This window comes from Phocoena sinus, chromosome 1 (assembly GCF_008692025.1).
Source record: "Phocoena sinus isolate mPhoSin1 chromosome 1, mPhoSin1.pri, whole genome shotgun sequence".
Classification (NCBI taxonomy): domain Eukaryota; kingdom Metazoa; phylum Chordata; class Mammalia; order Artiodactyla; family Phocoenidae; genus Phocoena; species Phocoena sinus.
In genome coordinates this window covers 81,701,416-81,721,354 of record NC_045763.1, presented here as the reverse complement: position 1 = coordinate 81,721,354, position 19,939 = coordinate 81,701,416, and the positions used below count along the sequence as shown (strand labels likewise).

At 41.1% G+C, this 19,939-nt stretch overlaps 1 protein-coding gene across 4 annotated transcripts in view; it reads left to right on the top strand.

Annotated features, from left to right (window-relative positions):
* The window catches only part of TGFBR3 (transforming growth factor beta receptor 3), a 208,531-nt gene extending 188,963 nt beyond the window's left edge, over nucleotides 1–19,568 (top strand). For 2 of the 4 annotated variants that reach the window (XM_032648927.1, XM_032648923.1), the window contains exons 15-17: nucleotides 3,050–3,085; nucleotides 5,680–5,787; nucleotides 16,151–19,568. In XM_032648927.1, the coding sequence (XP_032504818.1) occupies nucleotides 3,050–3,085; nucleotides 5,680–5,787; nucleotides 16,151–16,269 (263 nt within the window). In that variant the 3' untranslated portion in view covers nucleotides 16,270–19,568. Of the gene's footprint in view, nucleotides 1–3,043; nucleotides 3,086–5,679; nucleotides 5,788–16,150 lie in introns of all 4 variants that reach the window. The other 2 variants (XM_032648917.1, XM_032648911.1) reach the window with 1 other exon arrangement.
* Nucleotides 19,569–19,939: the final 371 nt, after the last annotated feature.

Genomic DNA, 19,939 nt, shown 5'->3' with positions numbered 1-19,939 from the left:
AAATGAGCAACAACTGTTTCTGCTTAGCTCTATGAGGAGGCCCCTATTCGGGGTGGGGTAAGAGGATTAGGTCATAACGTAAATCCATTAAGAATTTTAAAACAATGTCATCTATCACACAGGCCTTACTATAAAACCTACATTCTCACATCTGATGTCTCCTTAGGGGAGAATGATTATTAGAAACCTCTTGGGGATTTTGAGTGACAGAGTTTAACTATGGGTGGTTGATTGAATGGAACTCTTCCCAGAAGTGTGTATATTTCTCGCATGATGAACGCTATAGAGACCTTTAAATGCCTTTGGACTTAGTTCAGCGTATCAAACCACTACTTCTTGAAGAATTTTGTGGTTAGATACCCCTACTTCATAGGACTCTTGAGAGTCCTATGAGAAAATGTAAGTGAAGGTTTTTTGTCAATTGTAGAACACTATACAAATGTACAAATGTAAGGCATCACTGTTGTTACTTTATTGCTGCCAATAAGGCTGGTGGAGCCAAACTCCCAGGAGACAGTCTCTTATGTGCCTTGTGTAGTTGGTGTGTGTTCTGCACACTGAGGTAGATTTTCTTAAAAACACACAGTTATTTTAATTTTCTTAGTAATTCTATTCAAGTATAACTTTCGCATATATCCTGATCTCAGGGCCACTACACTGCGCAGCTCCAGGGGGCATCGTTCAGTTGTAGTGGCTTTGATTCATCCCATAGCATTCCTTCCCTTAGAGCTGGACCATGATACCCCATGCTGCAAGAATGTGATCAACCAGCTAAGATGGTTAATCCCAAGAATTTACAATCCTATCTAGCTTTTTTATTTTTAGAAACATCAACTCAAACGCTGCTTGTTTTGGTCAGTTTTTCACGTTGATTTTTTTGCTTCCCTATGAATTCCAACACAAGGTGTGTGTTCCTTTATTGAATGAAAATGGAGATGAAGAGAGGTCCTAAACACATCACTACTAAACTCTCAAGAACAGGGGCAGAGTCTGTGTGAGGACTTAACACATTTTTTCTATAAAGGGCCAAATGGTGAATATTTTCAGGTTGTGGCTTATGGAGTCCCTGCCTCGACTACTTAACTGCTGTTGCAGCGTGAAAGCAGCAGTGGACAATATATAAATGAATGAGTCTTGTTATGTTCAAATAAAACTTTATTTATGGAAGAGATTTGACTTTCATATAATTTTCACATCATAAAACCTTATTTTCATTTTTTTTAATGACTTAAAAATATAAAATTCATCTTTAGTTCACTTAAACAAAACTAGAGTGGTTGGCTGTTATATGCTACCCCCTGGTCTATGATATTCTCACTGTTGAGAATAGCATGTCACTATGCACAAGTACTTTCTTAATCAGTGCTTCCCCAGCTAAGGACAGAGCAACACTCACCAGTCATTTAGCTTACGGGGCAGAATCTGGAATCCTTGGTCAGCCCCTACCCTGATGCTTTCCAGCTCTGACCTTGGGCTGGTCACATGATAACAGTCTCAGGCTGCTCATTGGTAAAATAGTGATAAGAATTCTTTTTCTGCCTCCTTTACGGGGTTGGTTGAAACCTCAGATGAGATTAGGCTTTCTAGCACTTTCTGAACACAAAGGCATTGTATAGAAATGTCAAAGCATATAAGCATTTTCTTATAGTCTTACTCCAAATTTCCTCTATTGCCTTTATTTTCAAAAAGTGCATCAACATTCTAACCATCCTCCACCAAGCATTTCTGCTAAGGCCGTTCTATGCCAGGCTGAGCCCTGAGGATATACAGATGAATAAGATCTAGACTCTGGGGGTAAAAAAAACTGAGAGAATTCCGATGTGATGTGGCACATTTATAACAGAAGAGGGAGGGAGTGAGCAGAGGTGGGAGAGACTTGTCCTGCTGGGATGGGCATGGACTATGAGAGAATCAGAGAAGGCCTCCCTGTGAAAATGCCAGCAAAGCAGGTCTGGGAGACGGGGGGGTGGGGTACTTGAGGGGATGGCTTGCAACTTGTGATGACATGGAGCCACATGAAGAATTGGGGGAACTTCACTACGAGGAGCCCAGCACGGGTGAGGAGCCCATGAGGAAAGGAGGCTGGAGAGAGGTGGATAGAGGGAGGCAGACCTCTCTGTGCCGTGCTAGAGAGTTTGGATTTTTTTTCCCATAAACGAAGGGAAGTCATTGAGTGTTTTAATCAGGGCAATAGCATAATCAGCTCTGAGCTCTGGAAAAGTCACTCTGGGAGCACATATGGGGGGAGAAACATTTGGGGTGGGAGCAGTAGTGGTGACAAGGAGACCAGTTAGAAAAGCTCTGTAATAATGCAGTGCGTGATGAGGAGCTGAACTATAGGATGATCGATAGTATTAGGATGGAAGAATGAAGATGCCTTTACAACACTTGTGTACATTAAGAGACTTTTTTGAAAGTCGAATAATATTGAATACACTGGGCTTCCCTGGTGGCGCAGTGTTTGAGAGTCCGCCTGCTGATGCAAGGGACACGGGTTCGTGCCCCGGTCCGGAAAGATCCCACATGCCGCGGAGTGGCTGGGCCTGTGAGCCATGGCTGCTGAGCCTGCGCGTCCGGAGCCTGTGCTCCGCAACGGGAGAGGCCACAGCAGTGAGAGACCCGCGTACGGCCAAAAACAAACAAAAAAATATATATATATATTGAATACACTGGAGAAACACAGCATTTAAAGATATTGGATCCTTTTTTAAATAAACAGAAAGGTATACACACACACACACACACACACACACACACACACACACGAATTATCAGACTCAGATTCCTTAAAGGTGTTTGCCTTCAATTTTTCTTCAAATTGGAGAAACTGTACAATTGATCATTAACAAAGTACAGTGTTTAAAATTCCTGAGTAATCCATGTTATAGTCTTGATATCTAAAGAGGATAATTGACAGAGCTTTTAAAAAGGAAGTATTTATTAACAAATAGAAAAATGTCAGCCTCTGCTGAGATTTCGATGACCTTTCGCTTAGAACTTGGTTTCTCTGTAGAACGCATTGTGATTTATGTTTTTGTTTCAGAAACAGGTCCAAGCATTAAGAAACCGATTCCAGTTTCTCCACGTAAGTCTTTATGCAACTGTTTCGAAATAAAGCCTCCTGGGCTTTTATAAGAATGAGTTGGTTATGGAACATTTGCCAAACTTTGAGTTTTGATAAGAAGACTTCTGCTCTCATTCTCCCTCACCCCATTTTTCTCGAACTTTCTTTTTTCCCTTCCCCTGTCATTCCTTCATTCTCCTTTCTTTTTTCCTCTCTACCTTTGCCATTTTAAAATATGAATTTGTTAACCCATTGGTGTGTATCACCTTAATGCGAATGTAGTAACTTTCTTAGTTTTAGAGAAGTTCATCGTCTGCATACTTATATCGATTGTGATCTGAAAGCATTAACATACAGCTATGGGAGGGGTTTGCTTTATGTATCATCAACAGTATCTACCTGCTCAGAGAAGTAGTGATAAAGGAACTAGCTGCTATACCATTAAGACAATCACTAGTCCAAGGGGTGTTGAGAAGGCTTGTAAGACAAAAAGGGAGAGAGACCAACTGCTGCAAAATGATGCGTTGGAAATTATCTGGGCCAATTTCATTGCTTTATACAGAAGAAAACTCTGACCCAGAAGTATTTAAGTGACTTCCCCATGGTTATAATTGTCACTGAGGCAGGACAAGAGCCTGGGCTTTCTGGGTGTACACCCAGAGCTCTTCTAGATAATGTTGCCTTGTGAGGAGAGTCTATACTTTTTTCCTCTTTAAGACTTTCCAGGTTAGTCTCCATGGCTGACCCCATCACATACATGTAAAAATCAGTCTGGAGAGTTCCTTTATGCTAAGTACTTTATAAACCATTCTATTAAGTGTATTATTTTAACAATATCATGGAATAGTATCATGAACCCAGAAGGAGATGCATATGGACACATTCTCTGGTACTCACCTAGTCTGATTCTCATAAATGACACCTTCATCTTTAGAATTTTAGAATATTTTCATTAAAAACTTTTACTCATGCCCCACTTTTGCATCTGTAGGCATGAAAAGACAAGTCATATTTTTTTGTGTGTGGTACGTGGGCCTCTCACTGTTGTGGCCTCTCCCGTTGCGGAGCACAGGCTCCGGACGCACAGGCTCAGCGGCCATGGCTCACAGGCCTAGCCGCTCCGCGGCATGTGGGATCTTCCCGTACCAGGGCACGAACCCGTGTCCCCTGCATCAGCAGGCGGACTCTCAACCACTGCGCCACCAGGGAAGCCCAAGCCAAGTCATCTTTTAATATCTGTCCTACAGACTAAATTAGGTTGATGGTGGCTTGGTTCGTCTTAACCTCCATAGCGTTCTTCCCACTTCTTACTCCTCCTAGGGGATCCCCAGCCCCTTTGCAAACTCCTTTTGTTTACCCCCTGCCTTCAGCAGGTGAGGTAGTGCTGTCCCATTTTTTAGAAGTTAAATGAACACCATAGGGCACATGGCTAGAAGAGTAGGGACCAGGACTTGGGAACTTGGCTCCTTCAGAATCTTCTCTACCACATTATACTTTTCCTGAGCCCTTTCAAGTGCTGGGGCTGCTCAAGGGTCACCTTTGTCTACACCTGTATCTTCTACCCTGAAGTTATTGAATTTACATAGAGATCAGCTGGAGTCACTTCTGACTGGAGAGGAGCATAGAAACAGTATTGAAATAATGGGGAGATCCTGTACCTTCAATTTATAGTAAAAAAAAAAAAAAGAGAGACTAGATATTTTATTCCACCAAAAACCTCTCTCCCTTGGAAACTGATTTTTACTTTTTATAAGTGATTCAAAGAAGGTAGTTCTCTTAAATGAAAGGAAGTGTTCTATTTCTGTGGCCTAGAGTTAATTTCAAATATAAAAATCTTTGCCAAATTGAGGAACAATTGGTTCTATTTATATGTTTTGCTGACCATAAGATTGACATCACTCCCCACTGAGGAGTATTTCCGTTCACCTTATAGAAAGATCATGGTTGGAAAAGTGTTAAAAAGTAAGTTGTGTTAAATGACACAATAGGTAATTGTTGAGATGGAGGGTTTAATGTGAGGAGGTCAGTGAAATTTTATAATCCATAGGAATAGTTTATCCTTATTGTATGTTTTCTCCTCATCACCTTTCTTCCTGTTATCTTTCATACTTTTAAATGTTCATGAAGGTATGTTTGTAAAGTGTTTGGAGAGTGTTTTTTATGTAGTGTCTTGTTGTTTTTTGTGTAGTGTCTCAGTGTTCAGTGAATAAGAAGCCATGAGTCAGATTTTCATAGAAGTTCACCTTATTTTCCCAAGCATCTTAACCTTTGACTTTTCAAGCCACTTTACCATTCAAATAGTAGGTCCTCAGATTGAGACAATGAACCATAGACCTAAGGTTTTACAGAGTTGACAAATCTGATTTTTTTTAGTAAGTTTGTTGCTCAAAATAAATTGCAAACTGAGGGTATCTTGGAAATCTGAAAATTTCATTTTTCTCTTGAGAAAATATTTGCAAGTTACACATACAGTGTATTTTGTTGGAATCTGCTTTTTATCCTCAGATTTTATTAGCTGGTGCTCAGCCTTTCTGACAATACTTGTGAAACAATATAAAATTGCAGCATGTGATGCAGAGTCACTCAACGTATACATTGGTTTCTCTTCATTATAGCGATATTCCATGGTCTGGACACCCTAACCGTGATGGGCATTGCCTTCGCAGCATTTGTGATTGGAGCACTGCTGACAGGGGCCTTATGGTACATCTATTCTCACACAGGTTAGTGTGACTGTTGCATATCAGTTGGTGCACATTCCATGTGCCTGGCACACTATAGACACTCAGTGTTTCATTGCGTGGATGAATGGATGAAATAATGAATGAAAGAGAGAGAAAGTTCATTCCCACCATTTTCACATTTACGTATTGGCATGAATTGGGTTTTGCAAAAATATAATTTGCTTTAAGCAAATCTCTAAATTCCTTTTAGAAAATGAATGTTTAAACTATTTATGTTAATTCCATTTGAGATGTTGCTGAAGTCTAGCTGCTAATAAAGCTATTTTGTGGTTAGCGTTTAATTAAAGAAAGATAATGCAGACAAACTGGAAACATAAAACATTCCCCCAAAGCTGAAAACTTCAGAATAAACATATAAATGGGCAGGAAGTAAAAAAGGAAGCCAAGGTGCTGAGCACTGTCCAGAGGCCCTAATCAATGGCATAAACCAGAATTTCTCAACCTTTTTTAAATCCATACCATGTCTTTTTTGATAAACATAGAATTCTCATGTCTGGCTTGAAAATTATTTAAATTTTCAAAATATATTTTCATGAATTGTAAACAGATAAAAATGGTTGAAACAAAGCAGTTTGTTTTCAAGTTATGCTCTTCCACCCCTAAAAATTCTCATGTGCCTTTCTTCCTGCCCCTTATCCCCAGTCCCAGGGTTGAAACATTCTGGCCTGAACAGAGAACCTGTTCTGACTCCAAGACAGAATGCAGGCCAGGCTCGGAGAGTCTGTCGGGCAAGGGGAAGGAACAAATGGACTGCCCTGCTATTGCTTCTTTCTTAGGTTCCTTGCAAATATGGAAAGGAAAGACATGCATTTTGAGGCGTGTCTAGGAAGCTAGTTGGTATTGTCTGTTCTTGGATGCTTGTTTACGCTGTGAAGCTAGGTAAGCTGCTGGATTGATCATTCAGGTGAGACAGGCACAGACTTTCTGTTTAGAATTTCATTAATTCTCCATTGAACCAACACATGCCACGATCTTTGGCCTTACCTTGGGCCATCCAACTAGCCAGGCTGAAACGATGACTGCTTTATAGGGAAGAGAAGCACGGAAGGGCGTTTTGAGAAGTCACATCTTAACCTTCATCAGAATCTTCCCTTCAAATACTGCATCTCTGACTGACTTACTTTAAATTATGGCAGAAGGAGAAGAATGAACCCTATGTGCCTAGCCTGGGAAAGTCACACAGTCCAAAACAAAAGTTTAGGAGTTTAACAGAAGGCTTTGAGTCCACAGATTCCTCGTCGGCATCCTTTGAGTGAAGCCAGTTACCCTTAGACAGCACAGGTTTGAACTGTGAGGGTTCACTTGTACGCAGATAGTTTCCAATAATAAATACTACAGCACTACACGGTCCGCGGTTGGTTGAATCCACGGATGCAGAGGAACTGCGGATGCGGAGGGCTGACTGTAAGTTACATGCAGATTAACCTCCGCGTTGTTCAAGGGTCAAGTGTATATTTCACGTGAGAGAAAGGAAATAAGTCTCTTAAGTTTAAGGCTCTGAGGATATATGAACATCTGTGAATCAGTTTAGGAATGTTCTTCTTCACGAACAGCGTATACAAGCACTGGAAGGCACAGCGTTTAGCAGAGAAGCATCTTAGAGTTAATAATTTTGTCACAGGAGTACTGACACATTCACATCTCAGACTCACAGTTCTTTGCAACTTTCCCCAATCCTGCATGGCTGTAAGGTTTAGGGCTATTGGGCAGCTTATGCTGTGTATATTAGGAATGAACTTGAAAGTACGCCTAGAAGACTCTGTAGCCCTGAGAATTTCTATGGGGTAGTCACCCACAGACGCTTACCACGTACCTGCTGAGCCATGACTGGCCTTGGTCATAGATTTGTAAGTAGATTAAAAAACAAAACACAAAGGCCTTCCTATGATGATTTCCAGCAAAATAAATTATGCTGATTTGGAAGCTGAAAGGTTTATAGACACTGTCATTTGGGCTCTAAACCTGTTAGCATCACATATGATACAGCTTCAAATGACTTTTTAAAAATTAATTAATTAATTAATTTCGGCTGTGCCAGGTCTTCGTTGCAGCATGCGGGATCTTTTTAGTTGCGGCATGTGGACTCCCAGCTGTGGCACGCATGCGGGATCCAGCTCCCTGACCAGGGATCGAACCCGGATCCCCTGCATTGGGAGCGTGGAGTCTTACCCACTGGACCACCAGGGGAGTCCCCAAATGACTTTTTATTAAAAGCTATAGCCTATGGTTCATTTTAAAGATTGCTCATAAGGAATACCAGTGTCATGCAAGGAAGAAAAAGGCTCACTTTAGGACTAAATGGTAGTTTCCTATCCAGAAGCCCCTCAGTTTCTTACCTGGGTCAGCTAGCAGCAAGTTTAGATAAAAAGAGAAGGTCATAATGCAGTGGCCAATGGGAAGAGGTGTCTATACAAACACTGACTCAGTCCATTCAGTTTCCACAATAATCTAAGCTGTGGAACTCAGACCTTATATGGTATATTTGGGGGTTCAGGCAGCATCTGCCTCTATGGCTAAAATGATCATTAATTTAGACAACTTCCTGTTGTGCTGTCCATTCCATCTGCAGCTCAGGGTGCAGAACCAAGTCACAGGTTTCAATTGTGGAGATCTACGTACACACCTGGAATGTGTGTTAGTCCAAAAAAGCTGGGTCCCTGCTTTATCATATGACAACTTTGGGCACAATAAGGGATACTTCCTTAGGGCTATATTCACTCTGTTTGGAAGACTCCATTTCTAATATTTACATTCTCCACTAAGATGGTGCAGAGAGGAGGGGCAGTCAGGGTGGAAATGGTGCTGGAATGGAGCCGTAGAATCTTCATACTCCTGGGAGCCTAGCTAGGTCATGGTCCCTAACCTGACTCATGAAGATCCCAAAAGTCATGTGTAATATTATATCTATTAATTTTTTGAGGAGAGGAGCAAAAGCATTTATTTATAATTTTTAGTAAAACTTTTAAGCTTTATCACAACATGCACATAGTTTAAAGGCTGAAATAGTTCTGTAAGTTCTGTAAATAGTTCTTGTTATGAAAAACATGAGTCCCCTACTGCCCCACTCCCTTTTCTGTCTCCTCAGAGCACCATTTTTGACTCTTAGCTAATTCTCTTGGACATCAATCCATATCTCTAAATAACATGAATATGTTGCCACTTCTTGACAAAAATTTTAGGTCTTTTCTGTCGACCTCTTACTATGGAAAATGAAAATTTAGTTCTCTTTCAGCCCTGTGTGCCAATTATATATTCATGCCTTTTTTGTCCCCCTTGTCCCCACCATCCTCCAAATAGAATTATACTGACATTTTGGTTAGGTCAGAATTAATGTTTGCGTTATTATGACAGCCTAAATACTAACCACACTTTAGCCATGTAGTATAATAGTGTTGCTTCTCCTGCATGACTTCTAATTTTCCCTAGAATTAATAATTGTCTCTCTCTCCACCCCCACATTACCTTGGTTTTGTATATAATTATCACTAATTCATCAGTTGACTCTGCCAGTTGTCTCAATCTCCTCTTACACTTACACATTCAGACATCAGATATTCTACTGATTCGTTTTCCTCAGTACTTTTGAGTTGTGGATGTCCTGTGTCATGGATCTTGTCTTCCCCCTTCTTGGTTTAAAGGGAACATAAGAGGTAAATGTTTTTTGCACCATGCATGTCTGCAGATATCCTCATTTTATACAAATACTTGGTAGATAGTTTGGCAAGGTATAGAATTTTAGGTTACAACTTTCTTCAGAATTTTGAAAGCACTCCTCATTGAGTTTTACCTCTGAAGATTGCTTTGGGGAAATGCAAAGCCATTCAGATTCCTGAGCTGTTTTTTCTCTCTGGAAGAAATTTTACAATAATCGTGCTTGATTTAGGTATATTTTCATTCATTATGCTGGGCATTAATTGAGCCCTTTCAGTCTAGAAACTATGTCCTTCATTGTTGAGATTTTTGAGAATTATTTACTTTTTCTTGCCCCTGTTTTTTTTGTTCTCTCATTCTAGAAATAATTTTATTTGAAAGTTGAACTTCTTGAATCATGCTCTAATTTTCATTTTCTGTTTTCCATCTTTTTCCTTTCTTTATTTTCTAGGAGATTTCTTCATCTTTATCTTTCGGTTTCTTATTGCATTTTTAATACTGCCTTCACATTTGTTAATTCCAAGAAGTATTTCCTATGAGTTAAAAAAATATATCCTACTCTTATCTTATGGGTGCAATGTCTTATCTCTCTGAGAATATTAATGTAGAGTTATTTAAGAATAGGGGAGTTCTGAGCTTGTGGATAGAACATATTGATTTTGAACTTCCCTTAGGGTGATCTGGCTAAGCCTTTTACTGAGGAACTCCTGGTATCTCATCTTTGGATCTTTCCTCTTGAGCTTATCAGGTTTTCAATGAAACAGGTTTTCCTGTTTCCTTCCTGGAGGTTGTAGTTCTGGCTGTCAGCATTCTGGGTGTCACAACATTCAACATGTAGACATTAATTTAATTCTCCTCTGTAATTGTGGTTCTCTACCCTCGATTGTGCTGGTGTTGGTCATTCCCGGAACCCTAGTTTCATCCTCTTTAGAGAGTAAACTTGTTGTCTTCCTCCCAGATGAGGAAGGGCAGGGTCCCAGCACCATGGAGTAAAGAAGGGGATTTAGAGAAATGTTATTGCTTCTCAAACAGAAGTTTAGCCAACCCAACTTCTTACAGCCCCATGTTCACCCTCTTGTCTAGGGGTACCTGATGCCACCATTTCCTGAGTTTTTGAGGAGTTCTGTGTTACTACTTGGCTGTTTCTCAGCTTTTCCTACTGGTGGCTTAGGTTCCACCTAAGTCTTGACTTGAATCTGCTAAGTCAGTTACTACTCACCCATTTCCTCATTAGCTTCCAATATTTTATTGCTATTGTCGCCACTCCTGTTTTCTTTCTTCTTCTTGTAGGTTTTCTTTTTTCTTATAGGTTTATGCCTTTTAAAAATCTGTAAATTGTCATTTTGGATAGGTTTTTCCTCTAAGCCTATGACTTGCAGTTTTGTACCAATTAATATCTTGATTCTTGATATTTGAATTTCGTAAGCTCCCTCCTGTGAGAAGAGTAAACTAGACTACCTTTAGTGTAGGGAAGTTTTCAATCCCTTTTCATCAGTTTCAAAAATTACCACTCCCCATTCTCCAAAAAAAAAAGACCTACCTTTTGCGGGCAAAACTGTAGGAGGGGGTGGTTTAGATGTTGTTATAATTTATCTTTACTTTAACTTGCCTTTGTGGTCCCTGAACCGGATGCACTCAAAGTTTGATGATAATAAGAAGAGGAAGAAGAGAAAGAAAGAAGAGGGGAAAAGTGGGAGGGAGGCCACCTTCTATGTGTATCTGTACCACCTTAAGTGTGGGCTATTGTCAGAAATTGGACTTGAAGCACTAGTTTGTTCAACTGCTAATCTTGTTACCTGAGCCAAGAATATGAACCATGTTTCTCTTTAGTAAACACAGAGATGATCTGTACTTCACAGGGTTATGAAGGTGAGAGTATTTAAACAAATGCAAGTGAAAAGTTTTCTGAACTCCAAAGTCCTCCAAAAAATGTAAGGTTGCTCATATGTGCAGGCAGAAAAAAATCTAAGTGTGGAAGGAACACTGTATTTCACAGAACAAAGTAAAATGCTGAGGTGTTGAATTAGGTGTGCCTGTCCCAATCCCTCGGGCTTCTGTTCAACGATCCTGAGTTGAACACACTGTATGTTCTTAAAGCAGAAGTCAAGCACAAACCCAGGTCCACCTGAGTCAGGTAATTAGGATGCTCCTTTTAATTAGGAGCATCTCTAGAGGCTTCAAATGCTTTCAGACATCTGAAGTTTCTCCAAGCTCCCCAGTTTAGTCCAGGTGAAGAAAGAAACAGCAAGAAGATCAGCTAAAGTGGGACTAAGTAGGAGACAAGAGACTAACTCTCAGGGATCAGAAAGATGCAGGTGGGACAGATGGGAACCCTGGTATGCCTGGAGAGAGGGCAGGATCCACTCTTTTCACCCAAGTGCTCAGGTTAAGTTAAAGTAAGATGCCTACAGAAAACCAAAGTGCAGGTGCGAACAGGTTGGCCATATTGTGGGAATATAGAAAGAAAGTGGGAGGCAGAACATTTTGAAAGATTTTACTTCCTGCCTTGGAACCTTTCTCCATAACTTATAACAACATCTAATTCACCCCTCCTGCAGAGTTTTGCCTACAACAGGAAAGTCCTTTAGCTTGAAAAGTGAGGAGGGACAATTTTTGAAAATGATGAATAGTGACTGAAAGCTTCTCTAAACTAAAGGTGGTCTAGTTCACTCTCCTTATTGGAGTGAGCTTGTGAAATAATTATAATTAGGATATCAAGAGACAATAATTGGTACAAAATTGCAACCAACACGTAGGCCTTGAGGAAAATATCTTTGTTTTCTCTGCAGCATCAAGTAATATTAGGTCTAAGTCACCCCCAGGCATATGGTTTTCAATCCAAGGCTTAAATATCTCTCAAGAAAGAAATTCCATAAATTCCCGCTATAACTAACCAATCCTCATAATCAGCAAGTTCCCTGCTATGTGACCTAAATCTCTGTCACTGCCATTTAAACTCATTTCCTCATGTACTGCTCTCCAGGGAGCAGTACACCTGTCTGCTCCTCTTTGTAATAATCCTCTGTGGGCAATATTTGCAAACTGTCTGCTTTGGGCTAAATAATTGAGATTCCTCTCACCTTTCTTTAAAATTCTTCTGTTGTTGTTTCCCCGTAGAGCTTCTCCATGTTATTCACATCTTTAGATTAAGTTTCTTCCCCAGGACCTGCCTTGGTGAAAGATTTAAGAGATAAGAATCCAGTTGTAAAGTAGACTGCCAAAGAGGTGGCAGGAAATCGGATCTGGACAGCTCCATGCCAAGCGAAAGAAAGGAAATAGGTTATCCCTTAAAATATGTGGGTTTTTTTTTTTTTTTTTTTTGCGGTACGTGGGCCTCTCACTGTTGTGGCCTCTCCCGTTGCGGAGCACAGGCTCCGGACGCGCAGGCCCAGCGGCCATGGCTCACGGGCCCAGCCGCTCTGTGGCATGTGGGATCTTCCCGGACCGGGGCACGAACCTGTGTCCCCTGCATCGGCAGGCGGACTTTCCACCACTGCGCCACCAGGGAAGCCCTATGTGGGTTTTTTTTTTTGTTTTTTTTCTTAAAAGCATCTCTGGCAATATCTAAGCTCAGCCACAGGCTAATATGTGAGCCGGGTGGAATGGAAGGCAGCCATGCTCACCATTATACCACCAACTCACACTGAGCCGGGTGGAATGAATCCTTGTCCTAACACACCTTCCTCCTGAGTATCCTGTGTGCCAGATGCCTCTTTCCCCTACTCACTCTCCTTCTCAAATATCTCTTCCTCGGTGGTTTCAGATTTTAGGAGCAAAGCATGAAGACTGAACACATTTCTTCTGATGGCCAAGTTTGATATTTATGAGCAGGGAGCCTTCCTTGAACTTGCATTCTCTAAGTGCGCCTGCTCTGCATAGCCCTGCAGTCCTCCCTGACCATCCATCTTCTCCAGAAGAAGGCCAGTTGTATTTGTCACCCAAGGGATATTTTAGAGAAACTCAGTGCTCCAAGAAATCAGAGGTCACTGTGATAGAGAGCAGAAAACCAAAGAACCCATCTTAGAAAACCTAAGGGACTCTGCTGGCTTTTTAAGCAGGAACATCTGCGCATTCAACTTCCTTTCTCATGGTGAATTTTTCTGTAGTGCCACTTGCATCTGACAATGAGAAAACTTTTCTTGATTTCTCCAAAGGTAAAAGTTTTTCCAAAGGTAAAAGTTTTTAACAACTTGGTTATACTGAGAAATCTCACATCTCACATGTGAAAATAGACACAGAGCTAGAAGGGATAGTCTAAAGAAGCTGTTTGCAACATTTCCAAAAGGTACTCCTTGGCACACTGTGTTCTCAAAGCCAGCAGATTATTAGGTTAAGTTGACTTCTCCACCCTGCTGAAATGTATCCTGTAGTCTTGAGTATAGGGGACTTCTTTGTTTTTGTTTTGCTTGGGGTTTCATTTTGGACGGTGTTTTGTATTAGCAGCGCAAGAGTTTCCAAAACTCTGGAAGTTGAAAGACCTTTTTAATGGGCAATGATTAAAATAAACTGACATGACAACAAATTATATTTGGCAAATAAACATCGGAAAGCAAATACTCAGACTTCCTGGGCAGGGAGTAGTACTGGCACTTTTCCTGAATGTGAATAATCAAGCACATGTCACGTTTGGGATGAGACAAACCTGTGCACTGTCGATAGAACAGCCAAAGCCATCTTGCTTTAGCTGCTATCAGGCTGAACGAACGAAACCCAGGTGAGCCAAAACAGGGAGGTGGGATATTGACTAACCTCCTGCTTTTCTGACGGATCCTTTATTGAAATGGGGGAAAGATATTTTTAAAATGTGCTTCACATACAGCCACTTTAGTCCTGCTAATTGATAACCTGAGAATCCAGCTGGGTATGTTTCAACATGTGGGTTGTAAGGGGGCTGAATTTTTAAAGTATATCACCAGTTGTTCTAGTCTCTGGAGGATTTGGGGTTTTTTGGGGGTGGGAGGGGGTAGACATAATTCAGAATAGCTAACAGATTTAATTTCCTTTTAGAAATAAAGTTCCCACTCTGGGGAAAGTGGATTTCTGGCAGAAAGTCACTGTCATTGAGGCAAACTTCCCCACCTTTAACTAAATGCACACATGAAGGGTAGAGGGTAATGCTGGAAAGGGTCCAAAATATAGATTGCCAAAAAAAAGAAGAGTGAAAAATACATTGTTTCTCTGCCTCTGAGGAATATTGACCTGCTCTCCCCTCTCCATCCCACCAATCCCAGAAGAATAGATAATCAGAGGAAATACGGCAAGGGCCAAATATGCAACAAGCATATGCAAGGCCCTGAGGTTGAGGCCAGAATGTGTGTTGTAGCCGTGTGGTTCATAAATGGGTGACAGGGAAAGCTGTAACCAGACCCAGAGGCATGAGCTGCTTCTACATTTTGTAGAACTGCTGTTTTGGCAGAGGCTTTTGAGGGGCCCCAAAAGGGGAATGGAAGTAATGGACTAAGTTCCTGTGCTTGGAGGGCAGAGCCTTTGCTGGTGTGTTTTGTTTTAAGGAAGAGGCCAGAGGGTTGCTTATCAACTGCGGAGTGCTGTGTATTTCTGCCTGACAGGAAAGAGGAGGCTCATTCATAAACAGACCTGGCCCTCTGGGGCTTCCCACATTGGAGTGGGGAGATCTCTGACCAGAAGTGTACGAAGTTGATGCTTTGACTTTTCGAAGAAAATGCAGTGTTTGTCATCAGAAAGCCTTGATCACTTTTCCCTACCTGGAGCCATTGTTTGAGGGCTGCCCTGAGGCCAGTTTTGTTGAAGAAAAGACAGCTCTAGAGCCTTTTGCAGCGCTAAATGCAGACCATCTGTGTGACCCAAGGTTCCCCCGCCTCCCCACAGCCCTGCGCACTTGGCGTGAGGTATGGGCTTTGCTGAAATGCAGTGGGGTGTGTGATGAAAAGTGGGGTGCTTGATGTGCTCAGCTGCACCCTGCAGTAAACCTCCCAATGGAGGGGCTGTTGCCTGACAGCCACAGTCCCCTTGTGCAACAGCTAAGCCCCTTCTTCAAAAGGTGTTTCTGGGAGCAGGATCCTCCTATACCTCCATTTCTCAGGCGGGTCATGTGCTCCGTGCACGGTGCTCTTTCCGCTGTAGCTAGGGCGAAACCTAGCCGTCACTACCCCTGTTTCGACCAGGGGTATTCAGAAAAAGGCCTCCAAATTGCCAAGATTCTCTTATGACAGTTTAAAGGTCTCACTCTCCGAACCCTACGATACCTTTATGAGAGGAGGTGTTTCCTGAATACAGGTGCTAGTCAGTTGGATCACACAGTACAGATGATGGTGGTCTTCAAAGGTTGCAGGCACTGAAATCCTGGGCATCCGTCCTCAACTATCAGGGGTCTTTGCCCCTATTAACTGTCAGTCCGCTTGAAATCAGTTCTCTTTTCCCCATGCAAGAGGCTTTAAAAGCAAAATAAAATACCCACAAGCAGAACAGCCTTATGGTCCAAGGCCTTTTGGTCTAGTTGCTTCTGCCCATGGATGAGAAGAACATCAGAGAAAATGGGCTTTTCATTGTTATACAGCAGAAACTAGGACACCATTGTAAAGCAATTATACTCCAAAAAAGATGTTAAAAAAATAACTAAATAAGATAAAGCAAAAACTGAGAAAAAGGCCTTTTCAGAAGTGCACATGTGTAACATGCATCTCTCCTCACCCCTTTTCTTCATTAACTGCAGGAGAGACTGCAGGAAGGCAGCAGGTCCCCACCTCCCCACCAGCCTCGGAAAACAGCAGCGCTGCGCACAGCATCGGTAGCACGCAGAGCACGCCCTGCTCCAGCAGCAGCACAGCCTAGCCTGCCCCACCCACCGCCAAGGGCAGGACTGGGAGCCCACCCCTGGGCCCAGATTCCAGACTCGGGAGGCTAGATTGTGGGTCCCTGGTAAAGAGAGTGAATTTCAATATAGCGATCACCTGTTGTGTTCACCCCCCACCCAGGGCTAATATAAATGTGACCCCTGGGCTTCTGTAACACACTAGATTCATGTGAGAAAGCTAAGGTGGTGGCCCTCTCCACCAGCCCCTCACAGGCTTGGGGGTTTTCAATGTGAAACACATGCCAGTTTTTAAAATGCTGCTTTGTCCAGGTAAGAACATCCGTAATTTGGAGCCCTGCGTTTTACCCAGTCGCAAAGGGTTGGTAAAAGGATAATAGCCAGATAGTAGAACCAGCGAGCAGATGTGGCCAAAGATTCTTTTATAACTGAACTAAGATGTAAAACAGCAGAAATGCTTCGAGACTTTCTCAGTGTGTTCCTCCATTTCTAGTTTGCACCTTCTGGATGCACACTTCTCACCTTGCTGCCACACTTGTGGGGACTGCTGTGTCGGCTTGATGGGTGCTGCCCTCACGGACTGCATCCTGACACACCTCAAGGCAACATTCCTTTCTTGTGCCCTGGGCCAAAACCAGTGCTGATTTCCTTATCAGCTTCCTCCTTCTCCCCACATTCACACACCAACTGCAAAAACGTCTTATTGTAAATTTTGCATTTCTTTATAGGCATATAGAAATTGAAAATGGCCAAAATCTGAGACTGAAGATTTGTGCCCATTTATGACAATGTGTTCTATTACATTAATGTGTAAATGGGGGCAAAATTCGGTTGTAAAGTTGAGGAGGAATTTGCACAGTGATATATGTACCAGTACAAGTATATAATACGTCATTTGGCACATTCGTTTTTTTCAGTTTAAGAAGAGAAAATTCATTCCCATTTAAAAAATGTCCTACACCTTCAGAGTTGGAACTTATTCTTAAATATATTTGAGAGAATTAGTGTTTCCATGCAAAACATGTCAACCTTTTCACTAGACCCTTTTGTAAACGCCAAGCTCTTGTAAGATGCAAGTGTATGGCAGACTGTTGGTTATCTGAACAGTGTCACCAGTTCTGCCAAGAAACTGATGAGATACGGAAAAAGACACTCATTTGGATTGCTTTAGTTCTCTTGCCTTCAGTATACCCCCAAAACTCAAAAAGAATTTGAGGTGAATTTTATTAAAATGGAATAATATGATACCACTTTGCAGCTAAAATAAGCTCAACTGATACCTCTATGTTAAAAAAAGGTGCCGGAGGAAAATGTCCATGCCAAATCATTTACTCCTGAAGGTAACTTCATTGCAAATAAATATTATTCTCTTTCCAGAATTCTCCCAAACAACTCAGAAGTCTACAAATAGAACAGGCTAGATTCTACCCCCACACTACTCATAAGCAAATCTAACTGCTCTTAAAATAAGGAAGTTGTGCCTGGTTCTCTGTGAATGGAATCTTAAGTAGGAAATGTTGATGTCACCGGAGACCTGAGGGCAGTGTCTACAAGGCAAATAGGTAGAGATTGACAATGGTTAACCCATCATGGAGTCATGCTCTGATTGATTTGATAGTTATAGACATTCAATCAGGATGATTTTAATCAAAACAGATTGTGGGCTAAGATTTCCAGGCTATCTATATTGATAATTTTGCAGATTTTCACAGACAAATGAAGATAGGAGATTAGAAAAACTTTTGCCTTCAGTTAACTTTTTTTAACATAAAGGTATGAGTGGAGGACCTAGATTATGCTACCTGTGTTTGAAAATAATGCGCTTTGCCTAACCTTCAGCAGAATGTATTGTTTTAGCATATTCTATGTATAAAAAAGTTTAAAGATGTCTTCAAAGAAGACTAGAGTCTTTAAGTCACTTATAGCTATATTTTACTACAAAAATCTGTGTATAAAGATATATTTAAGTGTTTTAGATAAATTTAAGTTACTCCATATGAAATGTTTAATTTCAGTTACTGTGAATTCTTTTGATCAGTTCTTTGCTTTTTAAAAATCCCTATCCATCCTGTTAAAAAGATGATTAACTATTAAGAGGTATTAAAAGGTCCAATTCTTAGATGGACAGGGTTAAAACCTTTTGTAATATATTTAAATGTATATTTTTGAGAGAGATGCTACATTGCCGATGATTTTATAAATAATTTAAAATTAATTTACAAATTTATGGGTGCAAACCAAAAGATTTTAAAAGAAAGAGGAGAAATCAACTTTTATTTGTTTGGGTCTTACTATCCAGAAGTATTATTCAGATCAAGAAATTCATGTGGATGAAACCCAATCCTGTGTTAATTGCCGAGTGAACATCATTAAGTATTTCTGAAATGTTTCTAAAAAGTGAACATTTTTTTAAAATTGTGTTTTCTCCCTAGCTTCCTGTTACAGCATTTCCAGTTGCTTCATATTTCACAGTTTTAATACAAAGTATAAGCTCTACTTTATAATACATCCTACAAGTTTCTTTAAAACTGTTTTTATATTCCAGTTAAATTCCTCTATCTGCAAAGTCTTCTGTTACTTCTGCAGGTTACACCCTTCCTTTGCAGAGGCCATTTTGTTTTATTTATTTGATGCTAAAGCTATTGTTGAAATGCCCTAAACTCGAAGGCAGAGTGTGTAATACCCTATAGCTTTTCACCGTGTGGTGTGTACCAGCCCGTTGCTCTGTATTTGGAAAGTCAGATTCCTTCTGAGTAAGCTGTTTCTATAGCATTTTCTAAACAAAACAAAAGGTCTTTTCCTTGTCTGTAATGAGATTGTAAACCCGTTTCCTGTGTGTGTGCTCTGTTGTGGGCGTGCTTGTGAGTGTGTGAGGGGGTGTGCACCTGCGTGCCGGTTTTTTTGTACTGTAACTACCTCATGATTTGAGTGATGGTTGTACTGCTGATTGTGTTAACAGAGCACATTTTGTTGGGTGACTCTTGCGTGTGATTTTTTTTTCCTGTTTGTTTTCCCTGGGGGTTGTTCATGAAACTGACAGATGTTTTTCTGAAAAGGACTATTATCAGTTTCCAAATACAATACTTCTCTCTTCTGGTTTTTCCTGAATGAGCCTGATTTTGTTGCTGTTTTTCATCATCTATGAGGGTAAAAAGAGTACCCTGAAAATCCCTGTGGCCAGTTTGAGCACCCCTGTTGTACTCTTTTCTCTGTTCAGTATGTCGTCAATCTTATGACCATGCTTAGATGTATAGTTTTGATAACCACAGTTTTAAGTCCTTTATCTGTGCATAATAAAAAGATATATATCAATTATTAATATGTGTCTTGTTTGGTCATCATTAAATTCTACCCTCAGGCTGATATAACCCTTGTTCATTGTGCCTTTCTCCTAAATTTATCCTCCGCTACTACTGTGCTGATGAGGAGGAGGGAGAGGAAGGGCGAAGGCTTACAGAGCAGAGGTGGGGGGGTAGACAGACCGGAGTGGGCATGCAGGAGCTGCTACTCTTCTCAGAAAAACATGGCAGGAGACCTGGAAGTGGGGGTCAGCCCTGGAGTCCGCTCAGGGGCTTTCTGTCAATCTCCTAGAGGCACGGAGTGAGAAATAATACGTATTTTGGACCTACTATTTCCAATCCCTCCAAACACCTCAGTGCTGGTTCTAGCATTCTCTATCAATACGCCATC